This window comes from Pleurodeles waltl, chromosome 3_1 (assembly GCF_031143425.1).
Source record: "Pleurodeles waltl isolate 20211129_DDA chromosome 3_1, aPleWal1.hap1.20221129, whole genome shotgun sequence".
NCBI lineage: Eukaryota > Metazoa > Chordata > Amphibia > Caudata > Salamandridae > Pleurodeles > Pleurodeles waltl.
The window spans coordinates 1,097,790,063-1,097,809,551 of record NC_090440.1 but is presented as its reverse complement, the minus strand read 5'-3'; the positions used below and the strand labels follow the sequence as shown (position 1 = coordinate 1,097,809,551).

The following is a 19,489-nucleotide window of genomic DNA, read 5'->3' as shown; positions in this document are numbered from 1 at the left end:
ACCCCGCCCCTAAAACTAAAACCCCAACCCCCCACCCTGCCCCTAAAAGTAAAAATACCCCTCCTCTCTCCCCCGCCCCTAAACCTAAACCACCCTGGCGCCCCCTCCCCTAAAACTAAAACCCCAACCCCCCACCCTTAAAACTAAAACCCGATCCCCCACCCCGCCCCTAAAACTAAAAATAGCCCAACCCCCGACCCCCGCACCTAAAACAAAAACCCCAACCCCCCACCCCGCCCCACTTACCTGACTCATCACGTTGTCCTCCTAAGCCGACTCCCTTGTTCTGTTCATTAAACACGCATGCGCGTGGTTCAGCACATGCGCGGTTAAGGCACAAAACAACAAAGTTGTAGTTAATGCAAGCATTTTTCCGCTTTTGTTGTCCACGACTTCGTTGTTACGGAGTCGTGGTTCAGGGCGTTTCCATGGAAGTATACAACTTGTGTGTGCGGAGTTTGAATTACTCACGCCTATAGGTATTACTCTGGATTGAATTCCAGTCCATCACTGTTTCTCCAGTTTTAGTAGGCAATCATCAAAGAAACAAAAACATTCCCCAAAGTGACATGGTCAGAGAATAAGAACAAGGCAAGCAACTCCCTTAATCCACTATGGAGGCAATAGCAGATCGCGCTACTACTATCGCATCACGTGAGCCAAGAAAAAGCACCAAATAGACAAAAACCCTGTGATTACACACTTCAGTCACAGGGCAGTGACGTGGGACAGGAGCTGATGGCTACAGTTCAGAATTCCAGGACTCTGTGGTAGAAGAGAACAATCTCTGATGTCAGAGAATAACATACTAGCATTTTTCCATATATTCAGTGCTTCAAAGTAGAAACTGAGATACTGAACTTAGCAGTGGCCAAACCCAGATCTCCATCCACTGGAGAAAAATCTGAGTGTCCTCAGTCCATGTGTAAAACAGCACTGTGTGTGAGACAATCAGAACTGATAAGGATTTCAGAGAGATTGTTGTGACATTGCAGAATTAATGCTTTGTGCAATCGATTGTTGCTCAAAATTGGTTATATGGTTGGAATGTATATTTGTACAGTATGGAGTATTGCTGTCATGTATAAGGACCAGAGGTTTCCTCCAAACATGCCTGTGGCAAATATGACAAAGGATCGGTTCAAGCTAGTGTCTCCAATACGTGGGCTGGTTTGAAGAGGCCCCCACAGTTTTCACATGGGTTGAGCCTATATGGATGGCTAGAAACTGCATGGGTGTTGTGTCCCCTAAATGTGGTTAGGAATGATGCAAGAGGGATAGAGTTGTGATCCAATAATATTGTGACAAACCTGACACAACCTTTATGCTGTCCACTGTTGTTTACCTCAGTACTACGTCTCCGTGTGTCCTAAATGCGATTAGACAGGTGTTATGGAAGATGTCTCAAGGTGTTATATATGAGGACTAGAGATATGTTTTTATCCTCTATTAGTAACTATGACACACACTCTATGCTGATCATGGTGGCTCATAATGTTACTGCCTTGTCTGAGAGATTAAAGGCCAGTACCTGCATACATGGTTGGAAGGTGTATATTTGTAAGTTGTTGAAGTGTCAAAAGGTGGATGTTGTATGTACAGAGTCAAAAATGTACTGAAGTGATCCTGTGGCAAATATGGCACAGTATTCATGGAAACGAGTGCCACAGAAACATGCGTTAGGTTAAAGAGACTGTCCTAATATTTATAGGGTTGCCTTGCACAAAAGATTGTGAGTCAGCATCTATTTTAATGGTTGGAAAGTGCTTAGGTGTCATTTCCCCTAAACGTGGGTGGATATAGGTAGTTCACGAGGCAAGAGTTGTGCTCTATTTTGACAGTAGCAATTGTGGCATATAAGTTAGGCTGCCACAGGGGTGGTCTCACAGTGCACTTCTCTTGTTCAAAGGGAGGCTGACAGACATTGCTTATGCATGTTTAGAATGTGCATTGTACAATATGTCCCAATTTGAAAAGTTATAGGTTGTGTGTAAGGAAGAGAGAAGTGCTGAAATCTGTTCTGGTGGACCTGATAAAGCAAAGTGGGTGCATCAGTAGCTGAGTGGGTCTGTGAGTGGTTGTGTCAGTGGCTGAGTGGGTCTGTGAATGAGTGCACAAAGGTCTGAGTAGGATAGTCAGTGGGTGCGTTAATGTCTGAGTGGGTCTGTGAGTGAATGTGTCACAGTCTCAGTGGGTCAGTGTCTGAGTGAGTCTGTGAGTGGGAGTGGGAGTGTCTGAGTGGGTCTGTGACTTGGTGTGGGTCACACTGGGTCTGTGAGTGGGTATGTGAGGGTCTGAGTGGGTCAGTGAGTGGGTGCATCTGTGTCTGAGTGGGTCTATGAGTGTGCGCATAAGGCTCTGAGTGATATGTGAGTGGGTGTATGAGTGTCTCATTGATTCTGTGTGTGGGTGCATCAGTTCCTGAGTGGGTCTGTGAGTGATTGTATCATTGTTCTACTGGATCTGTGAGTGGGTGCATGAGGGTCTGAGTGGGTCTGTGAGTAGATGCATCAGTGTCTGAGTGGGTCTGTGAGTGGACATCTGAGGGTTTTAGTGGGTCTGTGAGTTGGTGTGTGAGGCTCTGAGTTGTCTGTTAGCGGGTGTATGAATGTCTCAGTGGGTCTGTGTGTGAGTGCATCAGTGTCTCACTGGATCTGTTAGTGGGTGCATCAGTCTCTGAGTGGATCTGTGAGTGGGTGAATGAGGGTCTGAGTGGGTGCATAAGTTTCTCAGTGGGTGTGTGAGTGGGCACATGAGTCTCTGGGTGCATGTATAAGTGAAGTAATTAGTGTATGAATGAGTGTGGTTTTTCTTACTGATTTTTTCATGCTTACAAATTTTTTGCGAATAATTCATGGAAATTTGTGATTTTTCATGAATATCATGCATGGTGATGCAAAACTGTTTTACACCCATAATTTGCCCCTAAAACACACCTATATCACACCTGTGGGCTTTATGCCACTTTCAATTAAGATTTTCATCACTGTGTCCCGTGGAACAAAATGGCAGCCACAACTTTCTAGTTAGGTTGGGGCAGCCAATTACACAGCTTTTTTTCGCATGCGCATTTTCAAACCTTTGCAAGTATTTGTGAATTAGCTGTGATCACAGGGCTGTAGTCGTGTCTAAAGGTCCTATGGGAATTAACATGGGAAATTTAACTTTTTTACCACCCCTTTTTCTTGGCCCCTGCTTGACAGATCACCCCAAAATGTTCCGTGCACAAGAGTCACTAGGGCACCTTTTATGGAACATTTTGTGAAGATTCATCAAGAGATGGCAATGATATAGGCAAGTCAGAAAACACTTTTTCTATGGAAAGTAGGTCCTAACTATAACTACTGACTGGCGACTGCCAGTAGGTAATATATGTATATATACATATATATATATATATATATAGATAGGTAGATAGATAGATAGATATTATTTGTATATATAGGGATGCAAAGGCTTCGCAAACCCTCCTGATCTCATGCTGAGATCTGATTAGCTGCCAACACTTCAACCACAAAGTGTTGGTAGCCATTTTGGGACTCGGCTTCAGACGAAAAAAAGATGTAAAAAAACAAAAGGGACCAGGATAAGGACACACTGTCCCCGTAGCTCTGGTGCTTGGGTCCCAGAGGGACCCCCCAGAGCTAAAAAGCATTTTTTTTCTTTTTCTGTGATTTGCAGCGGATCCGCAGATCCAGCAAAAAGTTTTTAAAAAACAAGTGAGGGGTACCACGCTTGTTTCTATGAAGCCCCCGGGTTCTGAAGGTCCCGGGGCATTTTTATTTTGAATGAGGGGGGACCTCTTGTCCCTCTGCAGCCCCGGTTACTACCATCTCCCCGAGGCTAATGTTTTTAAAAGGGTGGGGTCACATGCCCTCCCGCAAAATATAATGAGTGCCACAGGGAGACGGTGGTCCCTTGAAGCCCCAGGGACCACCACCTGCCCATAGCACACATTCCAAACAAATCACAAGCGACTTAGCCCCCCTGCAGCCCTGGGGACCACCGGCTCCCTGGGGCACGCATTATATTTCAATGCAGGGGGCCACATGCCCCCCACAGCCCCAGGGACCACCACTTCCTAGGGGCAGACATCAATTTCAATTCAGGCCCCAGGGCATTTACATTTTAAGTGTGTGGGGGCCCTCTGGTCCCCCTGCAGCTCTGGGGACCACCACCTACCCAGGGCAAATTTTGAAAACAAAGGAATGGTGTCCTTTTCTGACCCCCACAGCCCTGGAGACCACCAACTCCCCGAGGCTAAAAGCGGAGTTGGAGGGGGCTGGGCGCCCCCTCTCAAGGAGCCACATAAATATATATATATATATATATATATATATATATATATATATATATATATATATATATTTATAAATATATATATATATATATTTTTATTTGTTTAAAAAAACAAATGTTACAGGGCCTTATAGTTAGGCTCACATTTTAAACATACTAAACCATGGAAATTCACCAGTAATAGTTCGAGTTATCTCAAGTAGCTATAACTCGTGCCCTAAGGTAACTATACCTCACACCCCGGCCATGCAAAGTTTTGCGTCAAAAATTTCATGACTGTGGTAATATATATGTGTGTGTATATATATAATATATATAAACAAACCTGGGCCTACCTTTGAAGGCAGAGAAGATTATAGAGGTTTCCCTTTTAACTGCACAGGTTTCCTGCCTTCCCTGCCCAGGCTGTAGACTATCTCCAGAGAGTATGCAGCCCTTTTGTATGGAGGTAGGACACAGCCTATTCAACTGTAAGTAGGGCATGGCTCAGCTCTGCCCTCCCATACAGGTACACCTAAGCTCGCCACTGTGTGGCTGTCTAGGATTAATACACAAAGACCAACTGGCAGCTAACCCCAGTCATGGGACCCAGTGACAGGCTGCAGGCACTAAATGACTAAGGCAGAAAGGTCCAACTTTCTAAATGTGGGATTTGCTAAATTTTAATAAAAAAATCTGACTTCACCTTGAGAGGTTTGTCATTACAAATCCAAAGAAACCCAATATGAACTGGGTACCTGCTCACATTTGGAAGCTACAGTTTAATAAGTGAAAACTCCAATCTTATCCTATGTGAGTGATAGGCCTTGCAGTAGTGAAAAATTTCTTTAATAGTCTTTCATTACCAGGACATGTAAAACTTAAATATTAAAAGTACATGTCAAAATGTTTGCATACACTGCACCCTGCAATCTATGCTGTCCAGGGCCTACACTAGGGTTACATTAATAAATCAAAAACGAAGGTTTGGGCCTGGCAAAAGGTTTCTTTCAAAGTTTAAAACTAAGGATTACAAGTATATTAAATATGCCAAATCGATATAAACCATTTCTACCATGTTTTAAGGAGCGAGCACTTGCACTTTAGCACTGGTTGGCTGTGGTACAGTGTACAGATGCTAAGGCCAACACAAATGAAGTCAGCAAAACAGGAGGATTGAAGGCAAAAAATAAGAAGGAAAACCACCCTGAGGATACCAAGTCTAACAGACAACATCCCTAGAGAGGTATAGAAATTAATTTCTGTTGCTATATATGGACACTTTCAGATTTGCACATGTCAGGGTGCTTCCAAGTGTGTTGTGGGTGTAGGGGCCGGAATCGGATCAAATCAGCAAACCTCTACTGCTACAGCTCATGGGTCGTGCAGCCATGCATAACTGTGCATTAGTAATGTGTACGCTTTTACGGGTATAGGTCGGCTGGAAATTATAAGTGCAGGAAATTCTCTCGCAAGCCGGCCCTGCCAGATGCTGCAGGTCCCATTAGTAAATCATGACCTGCGACCAAAACAAAGAAGATGCAAATTTGCATGTGCCATTTAACCCTCAGACATGTGAGCCACGTTTCTATATTTCCACGCCCATAAATCAAATCACTACGCTCATTTTACACGTAGCTCTGAAAAGAGCACCAGTTCAATGCAATAAAATAATGGTAACTGACTACAAAGCCCATAATGCACTGACTTCTTCACGTCCGACTGAAAGCAAATTTTCTTGCCAACATCGAATGATCTGGTAACATTGGCAGCCGTAATGCATATTCTTCACATATTCCTTTTGTGCTGTAAGTATACTGCTTAAGCTCAGATCCAAATCTGAATGAGCAGACAATTTCCAAAAAATGATCGTTATCTATCTCAGTCCAAAATTAAATGATTTTTAAAGTGTTTACCTGAAAAGGTTTTTTCTGTTCAAACGCCATTCTGTTTTTTAGTTGCATTCATAGTTCTACCTTCGCTTGTTTCATGTACATTTTAGATTTGTTTGTTAGAATTTAGGCCCACGCAGATGCCCAATAGCACCGTGAAATTTCAGAAATAAATGTAAGGTTATGCAAGTTTCCGAGATACACATAGGGAGGTTAACATATTTGTATTATGCAGGGCAAATTTGATGGCGTAGATGGATTATTCAGTTCCGTAGTACCATCTGATCTCTATGATAAAGATTCCTGATAGAACTGTAAATTGTTAATGATAAGAATGAATGTCATTTTAAGAGACAAAGAAAAGGTGATTACAAAAATGTTGATGGCAAACAGCTAAAAGGTATCTGGAGAAAAAGCATTTAAGAACAATCTTGGAAAGGAATTAATGGTGCGACTGTATGCCAATAGTATGCCAATACATACATTGAAATATCGCACACAACATGTTCTATATCAACGGCTCACCTTAAAAAGGGTAATTCATCAAAAGACAACAACACAAGCATAATACACAGTCACAGAAACTTCTGAGAGTCTGTGGAACAAATCCAAAAGTTGGAACCTTCTTAGTTTACCCCATCTGGCATGAAACATCCTCCATTGTGGTCCCGAGGAATTAAAAAAAAAGTTTAGTAACCCTTACCTGCACTGTTCAGTAAACCTTTTTTAGAGAAAAACGTCTCCTAAACTGTACCAGAAAGTGATAATACCTGGATGTTTGATATTTGTCTTACCCAAGAATAGCTCGAAAGCTGAACCATGGGCAGTAAAATAACTTTTCACTTGGCAAAGTGGGTGAAGTTTCCCGACTTCGTGTGACTCGCTGAGAAGAAGGTAAATTCACTAATAGCCTCTAGCAAGGCAGGAAATCCTACTGCAGGATGGCCTATGGACGAGGCATCCTGTGGCAGGATATCGTGTTGGTCAATTGCAGCATGCTTCTGTGTTTGTAAAAAGAAGGTGGTGATAGACTGAGGGCAAGAGGCTGAGACAGAGCTGATAAGTAGTGGATGAGGTGGTGGTGGGACACGCTGAAAGAAAATAGGCAGTGGCATAACGAAACTAAGGGCATACCACCTGTGCACCGTCTACTGTGCTGAGGGGCCCCCTGGAGCTCGGCGGCGTCTCCCGCATCATTGGGGCTGCAGGGGCCTTTGTTACATCACTGGGAGGAGGTGGTGGAGGAGGAACACTGTGGGACCAGCTAAACTCTGTACATTCAGCAGTGTGGGAGTCTGGAGGGGTATGGCGATTGCTCCCTAATATTGCCAGTCCACTCGCTCCCCCTTGTGACAGTGGGACAGGTTTACTGTTGCCGTCCCACAGAGGGCAGTCGAAGTCACCCCTACTTTAGCATAAAATGTTGGAAAGTTTTTTTAAAAACTCTCTTCGCTGTAAATGGTGGTTGTTTCAGTCACTCAATTGGTTGTTGGTGGTGGTTGTTTCATTCATTCAATTGAGCAGATCTGTTAGCTGTCAGAGGAGATATAAAACTGACTCACACCTACACATGCAATTGAAGTGACACCACTTTCAGTGTGACTGGTGGTGATTCTCGAAATCGCTCTGATTTATGCGTTTAGCTACCTGAAAACAAGTCTTTGCTGGCCCTTTGATGAACTGTTAGTCATAACGAGGGAGATGAGTTTCTGTAGTAATTTCATTAATTATTAACCATTGTAAATAAGCCACTCAAGAAAAAGTTGTTTTTGGCTCTTGAAAAAAGTTAGTTTTAGAAAGGGCACAGAGTTTAATAAGTTCTAATCTCATTACCCCTTACAGCCATTAGCATAAAAACACTAAAATACTTTTTTTTTTTAAAACAACCTGAAAGCTGCTCACGTCATTAAACCTGCAACCACAATTGGTAGTAATAAAGTTAGTTCTAAGACTTGTGGGAAACGCTTATAGTTCCCACGGGCTGAGTTCACACAAAACGACCTCACTTTACAATTGCAGTGGAAATGGTATGGTTGAGAGGTTCAAACGAGTTATCAAAGGTATTAGGCAATTGTCAATGGCAAGTAATGAGGATTGGATAACTCATTTAGGAAAGATGGTTTGGGCATTTAGGCTCACAAACTCAGAATCCACTGGTGTTTCTCCATTTGTCATGATGAGAGGCACAAATCCAAGAACCAAGTTTACACCAGGATGGTTGTTTTGCACAGGTGTGAACAACGGTCAACTGAAAATGTGTGGAAATGTGTGAAAAAGAATGAAGGAAGGTCACATTCTTTGGGTTTTAGGTATGGAAACTAGGGGACATGAGTGTTCTTGTCTAGAGGTGGAATGTTGGGAGAGGAACCAGTGGAGGAGGAGAAAGATAGACTCAATTAGTGTCACAGCTGTATATGGTCTTCAGGAGAACTGTGAATTACAGTTCTTTCTCTTTCTCCACCATTGACAAGTGTGACCCTTACTTGCAACACACATAAAGCTTTTAATTAGTTTTTTTCCCACAAAGTATATATTCTACAGGATTTTCTACTTCCACTATTTTTAATTTAAATGTCACAAAATGGACAAAAGCAAAGTTGCCTAAATTGGCATGCCAGTACAAGGGTTTAAAAAAGGTAAATGAAAGGTGCAGGTCATTGAACAGTCCTTCCTCAACTCACTGTGATAGCAAAGTGTTGTGAGGCCCTTGGTGTTCCATTCCAATGGATTACCTAGGAGGCCTGCCAAATGTGTGCCAACATCAGGGTGGTTGTCATTTTAGTGACATCTCATGGTCTTATTGCAAATTAACATGCTTTAGTAATAAAAGCTTGAGCAGAAGCCAATTCTTTCTCTTGGTTGCATTAAGTCATTCTCCCTTGCCAATGATGCAACACCCTCTTTGGAACCAGTGGTTTTGCAGGACAATTGGCACTTCTAGTGTTACGAAAGGGACTATAGGGGCTATGTATCTAACCCTAATCAACACTATTGCTGATGGGGAATTCAATATTCTGCCTCCAGGTTTCCAGACCAGCACTATTATTTTGTAGTCTTGGTTTCTCCTGTTTAAATCAGACTGATTGTTTGTTGAAGGAACTACTGCGTACCTATGCTACTCAGTGTACACCAAGCCCCTCATTATGAATCATGCAGAGCAATACCGCTCTTTCTGATCATGACTGGCTTGATATTCCCAAAAACCAAGTTTTTCTGGTAATTCTAGTGGGTAAAACCACATGAGACTTTGATTGCAAGAGCTCCAAGCCTCTGTCTAGGTCCCTGCAAAGTCGCCTTTATCCCTTTTCCTCCCCTGACCTTACCTCACCTCTCACCCCACCCCAACTAGCAAACACCCCCACCCAGCACCTCCCCCAGAGATAATATTTTTCCTTTGCTAAGTGGAGGGGGTAAATGTGAGCATTATTCTGCCTGGAAGAGGCCAAACTATGGAGTTCTGCCCAGTAAATCCAGGTCCAACCAGGTATTCCCTATTTTGCCAGATTAATTCATAATTGCATAGTATTGGAAGGGAGTCACCACACTGCCACTTTTATACAACTCGTTATAAGAGGCAAGTGTTTGCCGTCCTCCAGATCCTAACATTCATGCTTTTAACTAGTTTAAACATTAAATATATATTACACGACCCAGAATAATGCATAATTTTAAATAATGATTTGTTAAGTTTATTTTCTCTTTCGCTTATCTATTGCTCAGGACATTAATTGAAGGAGCTCGTACTGCACTGAGAAAGCCATTTGTGTGCGAGGTTGCAGAGTAGGAATCAATTCTTAATGATTTTGATACTTTGGCCTCTTTGTTAAAATCGTGAGAAGTTATGTTAGTTGTGGGGAGCCAGGGTAAAATGGACTCAAGTTGATTTTGTAAGAGGAAAACAGTGTTTTTTGCTGGCATCATCCAGGGGCTGACTTGAACCAAAATGAGAGATGTCCTAAATCAAGATGAAAAGATGAGAAGGAATAGTCAGTGACTTGAGTAAACTTTGTCCATGGTGTCCCATCCTGTTGTTCGCTGCTTGAGGAGAGTGTGTCTCACTTTCAAAATAGCTTCGTTTAGAGTATTATTTGAAAATTGCAAGCAGTGCAAACTGGGGTACAGTTCAAGGGTCGGACATATATAACAAAACAAAACTTTCGTCGGAATAAATATATATGCTTGCTGTGCAAACAATAAAACCCTATAAAAGTAACAAACCATATAAACAACATCATATGCAGTCGCAAATAAACAAAATTGAACTAACACTTTCTCATTTATGCTCTGAGCATTTTAAAATCTGTTAAAATAAGGAAAACCGTACATGAGTGTATTCAATACTATGCATAATCTACCCCAAAGCCACAATACCTGCTATTAAAATTGCTGCAGTGGCAGCCAAACGAACTAGAAAACATCACTTGGCAAGAAAGTAACAGAACAGGACATATATTCCCTCATCAAATGCCAGTGCCTTTCGTTGAAGAGACAGACCTCATATGGTAGCAAATATCTCAGTATTGAGATTGCCACCCATGTAAAAAATTAAATAGTGTTCTACTTCGGCACTATTGACATGGAGCCCTTAATACCAGCCCTATGTCAGTTTTCAGCTTCCAACCTTATCCGGATCCTATACAAATATCTAATAATCATATACAAGGCTTTATGCACAAACAAATCCACATATGTACCATCCACGATCAAGAGAGAATCCTTTCAAAAGCAAAAACTGCCAAGCTAGTGAATACTCTTTGAACATTGCTGCTCCCTTTATTTTGTGCCCATATCAAGAGCTGAAGAGTAAATCCAAAAGCAAATCAGGACTATCATGAGGAAATCTACCTACAGCACCTCCCCTACAAGCTCCACGTTGTGTGGATGTTTCTTTATTCAGCATCCCTTTCTGCCCATAGCAGTCTACTACCATGCTCTTCACCTTCACATCTTTCCCAAAATTACCCATTTTTTTAGAAACAAACTATCGCTTTATCTCCGACAGGAGCTGCACTTCATTATTGCACCTGGTATTCTCTTCCACATTTTCAGTACAGCATCATCAAACAATGAGTATTTCACATCTGTGATGTGTTAATTCATTCGAGGACCAACCCCAGAGAAACATTCAATAGTCCTTGTCTAAAATACCTCAATTGCCTTATTATTTGTCACGGAGAACCGGGTGGCCAAGGGCTTATATCTGCAGGCAACAGGCCCCAGGCCTTCTCTATCTTGATACCCAGGGTCTTGACCCAACGAATCAGGGCCACCCAACTCTGATTACATTTAGGTAAAAGCTGAAGAGACACCTCTGTGAAGACCACAATATCACAATAATGTAACAGCTCACTTCTGCTCACAAAAGGCAGCTGCCCCTCCAATCACTTCTTGAGAGTATCTTTGACTTTAACCCTGTTCTGTCTTTGGCTGACTTTTGGGTTAGATCTCCTCATACAAATGTAATATAGATAGCTACACACCACTCCACCAGCTCACAAGTGTGCTGCTTATTACGTTCCACATTTATCAAGTGTGCTGCTAACCACATTCCACACTTACGAATTACAATCCCAAAGTGCAGTTGGCATCTTCCACATCAATGAAGCAGATGTTATCCAAAGCCCGAGGTTTCTTGGTGTTAATTGTGAATGTATTTTATGTTTCACCAAGTGCAGGATGATCAGCGGCTAATCTCTGGCCACCCTCCACAACCAAGCATGGCTTACTGTATTCCATGATAAATAATAGCATCAACCCAGTCAACGAACTCGGTCTCCCTCACAGCCAGAGGCCTCCTACATCTTCAAAATGCCTTTTTGTTGCTGTAGAGAGTAGGCTGGATAGGGGCCAATACCTGATCCACTACCACCACTTGTTGTTTTCTTTAAAGACCACTGAGGTTAACCCAGATTCTGATTCTCTCTGGTGCACCGCTGCTTTGACACATCATATTGCTTCATAACCCTGCAGGGGCAAGCCATCTGCGTTTAACCTCTGTGCTGCTGCTTTACTTCTTAGGACAAATGCACTCACCCGGAAGATGTGAAGCTCTGCACTGTCCTTGTCAAGTCCAATGGCAGCTTCCCAGCAAGCAAAAAGAAAGTGGTAAGTATTACATTAAGGCGTTGTTCTCTCCTGAAACCTGCTTGTATTTTGCCTTTGCCTGCTGAAGCGAAAATGAAGCTATCGTGTCAACCATAGGAAATTGTGACACGCTCAGTGAACAACAATGCAACCATTGTTTTTCTGCTATAGTGGGAACATCAACTGCTTCGTTTCTGAGAAGCAAGAGTATATCTGCTAACTTGCTGTAATGGAGTGCCATGGTTGAGGTTTGTAGTGAACATTTTGTGCTAAATTTCCCGAGTCCACGTACATTAGTGTTGCATATTTTTTGTGGTACTGTTGTGTTGATACAGAAAGCAAAAAAATGCCCCTCAAATAATCACTGAACTAGTGCAAGGACACCTCTAGGTCAATAATGTGTCATCACATTTTTAAGTGATAAATAATCCAAATATATGTTCAAATCGTGAACAGTATCGGACCCAAAACGAAAGCATTCATAATGGGACTTCCATGTGAAGCTGAGATAGCGATTTACGATGAGGCACTGTTGTCATCTCTTCCTTAATCAACATCCACAGTTACGGAATTTTCAGCAACTACAAATATCCCCAGTTTGCTTGTGTTGCTGGACTGTGAACCCCACACAGAGGTTCCATAAAACTATGAGCATCATGGCAGCCACAATTACAGTTGAATGTCACAATATCAAGAGACAAAATATCAACCTGCAACAATTATCAAGTATAGAAAGTCCACTGCCAGTGTGTATGTGTGTGTGTGCGTGTGTGTGTCTGTGTGTGTGGAAAGTTACGATTCTTAACTCCACATGTGTACCTTGCAAATCTATAGATAGACCATCAATATATGTAGATACGAAGTTACAAGATGGTAAATATATACATATACAGATAGTCGAAATTCGGCGTTCAATATTGTTGCCGATTGAAATTCTGCAATCGATATTATGGTAAAACACCTACAACTACGTAGTTATGTAATGGATTCAGGAAATGGTTAAAAAATATTAATCAAGTAGTGCTACATTTTCATAGAAATCGCAACTAAATTAATGAACTCAAACAAAAATCCAAAATTAGCAGCCACGATTCTGTGTCACAAAGATCAGCAGAAAGGGAATAAGCACCTATCTTAAAGTACTTGCTTGATTATTGGTATGTGCATAGAACACGCCTAGAGGAGTGTTAGCATTAAAGAATCGAAATGAGAATGATTAAATATCTTGAGGAGACTGTTGGGCATACCACCGTGTATTTAATTTAGTTCTAACTTAGGATGGTCTTTTCGCGATGGAGGAGGATATTCAAAATTCGAGCTGCCCCTAGACTAAATACTCTTCCTTCCACCAGTTTTCAAAAAATGATTCCTTCCAGATGAATTTATGAAGCACATTATTCCAGAGGATTGCAGTGTCTGAACAGGGTGATATTCATTTTATTTATCTGCCACAAAAGGTGATTATGCATGGTAAAGCACATCATATAACCTGTAGGCCACACTACATTCATACTCTTTGGAGACAATAGCCAATGCTCACGTTGTAGTGCTGAAATTATATGGGCTCCCATCTTCTACTTCATTTGAATGCAAGCAGCAATATTCGGTATGAACTAAGAGCTTTAGATCAATAGTATTTTGGTTTTCATTAAGATAAACGGCGGGCGGGATATCTGTTACTTTTGTGACGGAGTATCCCACCCACCAAGGTCATAATCAGGCCCTCAGTTTCTGGACTGTATAACAAACTTACCGTTAGTGCTATGTGAGTAGCAAGCTGACGACAACAAATATGAAATAGCTTTCACCATAAAAGATGAGGGGTAGTGAGGAGAGCACTTTGTTGGATATGTCATTTTTAAGCGACACTGGTATCATGCCACAGATTGTGAACTAGTGCTTATGTAGGATAAAGAATATTCAGTTAAAGGGTCACTGGAAGGGACTAAGAAATATTATTAATAGAGGTTTTGATGCCCACTCACGGAGGCCTAGTACGAAATGGAGAATTCAGGAATACTTTCGGTGGCCAGAATTAGACTGCAATTTGGAAAAATGCATGAGAGAATGCAGTCTGTGCAGTAACAAATCACCCAAGGCTTCTGTGGTAGGCCCTATATCAATGTGTATAGCGGACCGACAACAAAGAAAGCTTTGCTTGGATGTGATTGATCAGTTTCATGTCTCTTCCAGTGAAATGTTTAGGTCTTCAGTCTAGCAGGTTACTTTTGCAAGTGGACTGAGTTGAGGGTCATTGGGATTGTGACATCGGAGAGAGTTATTAACTTTTCAGAAGATATTATCTGACGGGGAATGCATGGGCCCTCATTATGACATTGGCGGGAGGCGGAGGCTGTATGGCCCCAATGCCATACCGCCATCAGGCCACCTGTGCCGCCTGAAACCCGTCGGCCCTATTATGGTTTCCCTGCTGGGCTGGCTGTGTTTGCGCCCACCGGCCCAGTGGGGAGCAGGGCCTGAACATTCGATGCTGATGGGCTGATGGGCAGATGGTGGCGGAGGTTGACCTGCTGATTATGATCTGGTTCTCCTCCATCCTTTTCATGGCAGTTTCACTGCTATGAAAAAGCTGGCAGAGAACACTTTGCATGGGGGAGTGCGGGGGTCTCCCTGCCCAGCATCCTTGCAATGCTTACTGTCTGCTGTGCAAACAGTGAGCATTGCGAGGTTGCTAGTGCACCCTGCGAGTGGCAGCATTGTCGCTGGCTCGATTACGAGCCAGCGACAATATCACCACCACGTTCCTGCAGGGCTGATGGATAGAAATCTTGGTTTTGGCCCATCAGCCCAGCTGGAAAGTTGCAATGGGCCCGGTTGGGAGGTAGCCAGTGTGGCGGCAGCCTCCCTGTCTGAAGTTTGGCAGATGGGTCCTCCCGTCCACTGAACTAGAAATCAGGCCCTTTCTTTTTTAAACAAACAAAACCACTAAAATTTACTAGTTGTAGTTAACTTGAACAATGATATCTCGTGCCATAAAGTAACTATAACTTATGCCCTCACCATGCACTGCTAATTACCTCACATATTACATCACTCATGACATGTTCTATGATATGATTGATAACATCACTCCAACATCTGAAAAGACATCATTAATGAAAACACTGTGCATGGCAAAAAGGTCAGACATATATATATATATATATATATATATATATATATATATATTTATTTTTTTATTTTTTTCTCCTGTCAACCCGTCTCAACCATAAAAAACCATCTCCCACACAGCTCAGGTTCACAATGTGTGAGCAGTTTATTGCCAGGCCATGACTCCTTTGTGGTTCACCCATTTCATCTGTAGACACGGCCTTTCTCACAACAACAATCGCCATCTTGTGTGCTCTATTTACATCATGGCCTGAATATCAAAGTGACTTGTGAAACATAAAATAATAAACACAATAGAAAGACTCACAGAAGTGCAAGCCCCAGTACAATGACAGGTAATTAATTACTTATCATATCATGTGAATCACTTGAAATCAAGAAATCTCCCCAATTCAATATGGGGAGCATGCAAACAAAACATGAAATTATAGCATTTTAGATCAACGTAAATTTCAGCAGATTGTGCAGCACACACAATGTATTTTCATCCACTTAGTGAATATACATTAATACCTTAAAGAAAAAGGGAGCACACTGCCTTGCATTCAAGCGGAAAATAGCCCCAAGGCATCATGGTAAATGCAGTCATTTAAATATAAATAGCGAGAATTTTTCCAAAAATTATTCACCCTAAGTAGGTGCAGCCAGTGCCGTATCTCTGGACACGTGTTTCTGGTTTTCGGCCGTCATCAGCAGAGAGCGTATGTAACTGAAGGAGTCGCTTGAAATGCCGCCAAACGTCTTCACAGGTTTTTGTACCACTCAGTAGGCGCACAGGTGCATCGCCAGTGGTCGTCAGCAAGAGGCTCACGGGAGCCGTCATTGAGACATCCAAAAAGAAAAAGGGAGCACACTGCCTTGCATTCAAGAGGAAAATAGCCCCAAGGCATCATGGTAAATGCAGTCATTTAAATATAAATAGCGAGAATTTTTCAAAAAATTATTCACCCTAAGTAGGTGCAGCAAGTGCCGTATCGCTGTAGAAAGTCTTTCACCTAGGGTAGGTGCAGCGAGTGCCGTATCTCTGGACACGTGTTTCTGGCTTTCGGCCATCATCAGCAGAGAGCGTATGTAACTGAAGGGGTCGCTTGAAATGCTGCCAAACGTCTTCACAGGTTTTTGTACCACTCAGTAGGCGCAAAGGTGCATCGATAGTGCTCGTCAGCAAGAGGCTCACGGGAGCCGTCATTGAGACATCCAAAAAGAAAAAGGGAGCACACTGCCTTGCATTCAAGCGGAAAATAGCCCCAAGGCATCATGGTAAATGCAGTCATTTAAATATAAATAGCGAGAATTTTTCAAAAAATTATTCACCCTAAGTAGGTGCAGCAAGTGCCATATCTCTGTAGAAAGTCTTTCACCTAAGGTAGGTGCAGCGAGTGCCATATCTCTGGACACGTGTTTCTGGCTTTCGGCCGTCATCAGCAGAGAGCGTATGTAACTGAAGGGGTCGCTTGAAATGCCGCCAAACGTCTTCACAGGTTTTTGTACCACTCAGTAGGCTCACAGGTGCATCACCAGTGCTCGTCAGCAAGAAGCTCACGGGAGCCGTCATTGAGACATCCAAAAAGAAAAAGGGAGCACACTGCCTTGCATTCAAGAGGAAAATAGCCCCAAGGCATCATGGTAAATGCAGTCATTTAAATATAAATAGCGAGAATTTTTCAAAAAATTATTCACCCTAAGTAGGTGCAGCAAGTGCTGTATCGCTGTAGAAAGTCTTTCACCTAAGGTAGGTGCAGCGAGTGCCGTATCTCTGGACACGTGTTTCTGGCTTTCGGCCGTCATCAGCAGAGAGCGTATGTAACTGAAGGGGTCGCTTGAAATGCCGCCAAACGTCTTCACAGGTTTTTGTTCCACTCAGTAGGCGCACAGGTGCATCGCCAGTGCTCGTCAGCAAGAGGCTCACGGGAGCCGTCATTGAGACATCCAAAAAGAAAAAGGGAGCACACTGCCTTGCATTCAAGCAGAAAATAGCCCCAAGGCATCATGGTAAATGCAGTCATTTAAATATAAATAGCGAGAATTTTTCCAAAAATTATTCACCCTAAGTAGGTGCAGCAAGTGCCGTTTCGCTGTAGAAAGTCTTTCACCTAAGGTAGGTGCAGCGAGTGCCGTATCTCTGGACACGTGTTTCTGGCTTTCGGCCGTCATCAGCAGAGAGCGTATGTAACTGAAGGGGTCGCTTGAAATGCCGCCAAACGTCTTCACAGGTTTTTGTACCACTCAGTAGGCGCACAGGTGCATCGCCAGTGCTTGTCAGCAAGAGGCTCACGGGAGCCGTCATTGAGACATCCAAAAAGAAAAAGGGAGCACACTGCGTTGCATTCAAGCGGAAACTAGCCCCAAGGCATCATGGTAAATGCAGTCATTTAAATATAAATAGCGAGAAATTAAAAAAAAATTATTCACACTAAGTAGGTGCAGCAAGTGCCGTATCGCTGTAGAAAGTCTTTCACCTAAGGTAGGTGCAGCGAGTGCCGTATCTCTGGACACGTGTTTCTGGCTTTCGGCCGTCATCAGCAGAGAGCGTATGTAACTGAAGGGGTCGCTTGAAATGCCGCCAAACGACTTCACAGGTTTTTGTACCACTCAGTAGGCGCACAGGTGCATCGCCAGTGCTCGTCAGCAAGAAGCTCACGGGAGCCGTCATTGAGACATCCAAAAAGAAAAAGGGAGCACACTGCCTTGCATTAAAGCGGAAAATAGCCCCAAGGCATCATGGTAAATGCAGTCATTTAAATATAAATAGCGAGAATTTTTCTAAAAATTATTCACCCTAAGTAGGTGCAGCAAGTGCCGTATCGCTGTAGAAAGTCTTTCACCTAAGGTAGGTGCAGCGAGTGCCGTATCTCTGGACACGTGTTTCTGCCTTTCGGCCGTCATCAGCAGAGAGCGTATGTAACTGAAGGGGTCGCTTGAAATGCCGCCAAACGTCTTCACAGGTTTTTGTACCACTCAGTAGGCGCACAGGTGCATCGCCAGTGCTCGTCAGCAGGAGGCTCACGGGAGCCGTCATTGAGACATCCAAAAAGAAAAAGGGAGCACACTGCCTTGCATTCAAGCGGAAAATAGCCCCAACACCTTGCAGGGAGATAAATAAAAAGCAATATGCATGCCACGTTTTCTAGCTCAGAGTTGTTCAGAACCCTTATGATAATAGGCATTGCTACTAAAAGCCTATGGAGCCTAGTGGGCAGACTGCCAAAATTTAATGGATCAATTTTACCTTTCCCTGTCCTAAGGCTGGGTGGCACTGCAATTTCATGTTTATGCTTCTCTAAACGTTACTTTTGACATGTGCTGTTCATAAAAGTCTTGTGAGTTGTGTCAAATGAATATTTAGACTTCTTATAAATTCAATCTAAATCTAGAATCTATTCTACATGACCCCATTGAAGTGTGATATGGCTACACAAGTTGTCTCCATGTCTTAAAACTATTGAACAGATCATTAAAAAACTCTTCTCACTGACTTTGTGTATGCCTATAGAAGAACAAACAAATCCTCATTCATATTTACCCCACAAGTGTTTTTGTGTTGAGTTGGAGGATGTACCATGACTCCAGTCTCTGTGATTCTTCTCTATTGCCACCCCTTACTCTTTTAGGAACTGTATCTAGGGCAACATAAATCAGGTCTTCCACTCTACTACCATAGACCTTGTACTACTGGATATTACTGAATGCCCTGATGTGTTGTAAAATCTGAAGATGTAATTTAAGGGTCGTGCTCCCTACATACATCTTGGGGCACGTACACCTAAGCACATAAACTGCAAAGTTACTTTTGCAGAGTTGGGGTTTCTTGATCAACACAGGGGTGACATAACCTGTGTGGTGTTTACTCCATGTCTATAGGCCTTACACCTGTGGCACTTCCTGAAACCTTCAGAGATGCTTACCACTAGGTGTTGCCTCACAGATTTAGCTTTTCAAAATGTCATCACAGGATTATCTGTCATAGCCCTCCCTATTGTGGGTCACTCAGAATCAAGTGCCAGTATTTATTGATTATACCCCCAACTTCCTGGTGTTGTGTGTTAAGTCCTGTGATCATGCGTATTCTGTGTTTTCCGTCATGCTTTTTCTCTTTTTTGGAG

General features: G+C 42.7%; 1 protein-coding gene across 1 annotated transcript in view; it reads left to right on the top strand.

Moving 5' to 3' along the window:
* The window catches only part of DRD2 (dopamine receptor D2), a 1,149,352-nt gene that overhangs the window by 1,078,381 nt on the left and 51,482 nt on the right, over positions 1-19,489 (top strand). Inside the window, exon 7 of the mRNA XM_069224377.1 lies at positions 12,189-12,275. Within this exon, the coding sequence (XP_069080478.1) occupies positions 12,189-12,275 (87 nt within the window). The remainder of the gene's footprint in view (positions 1-12,188; positions 12,276-19,489) is intronic.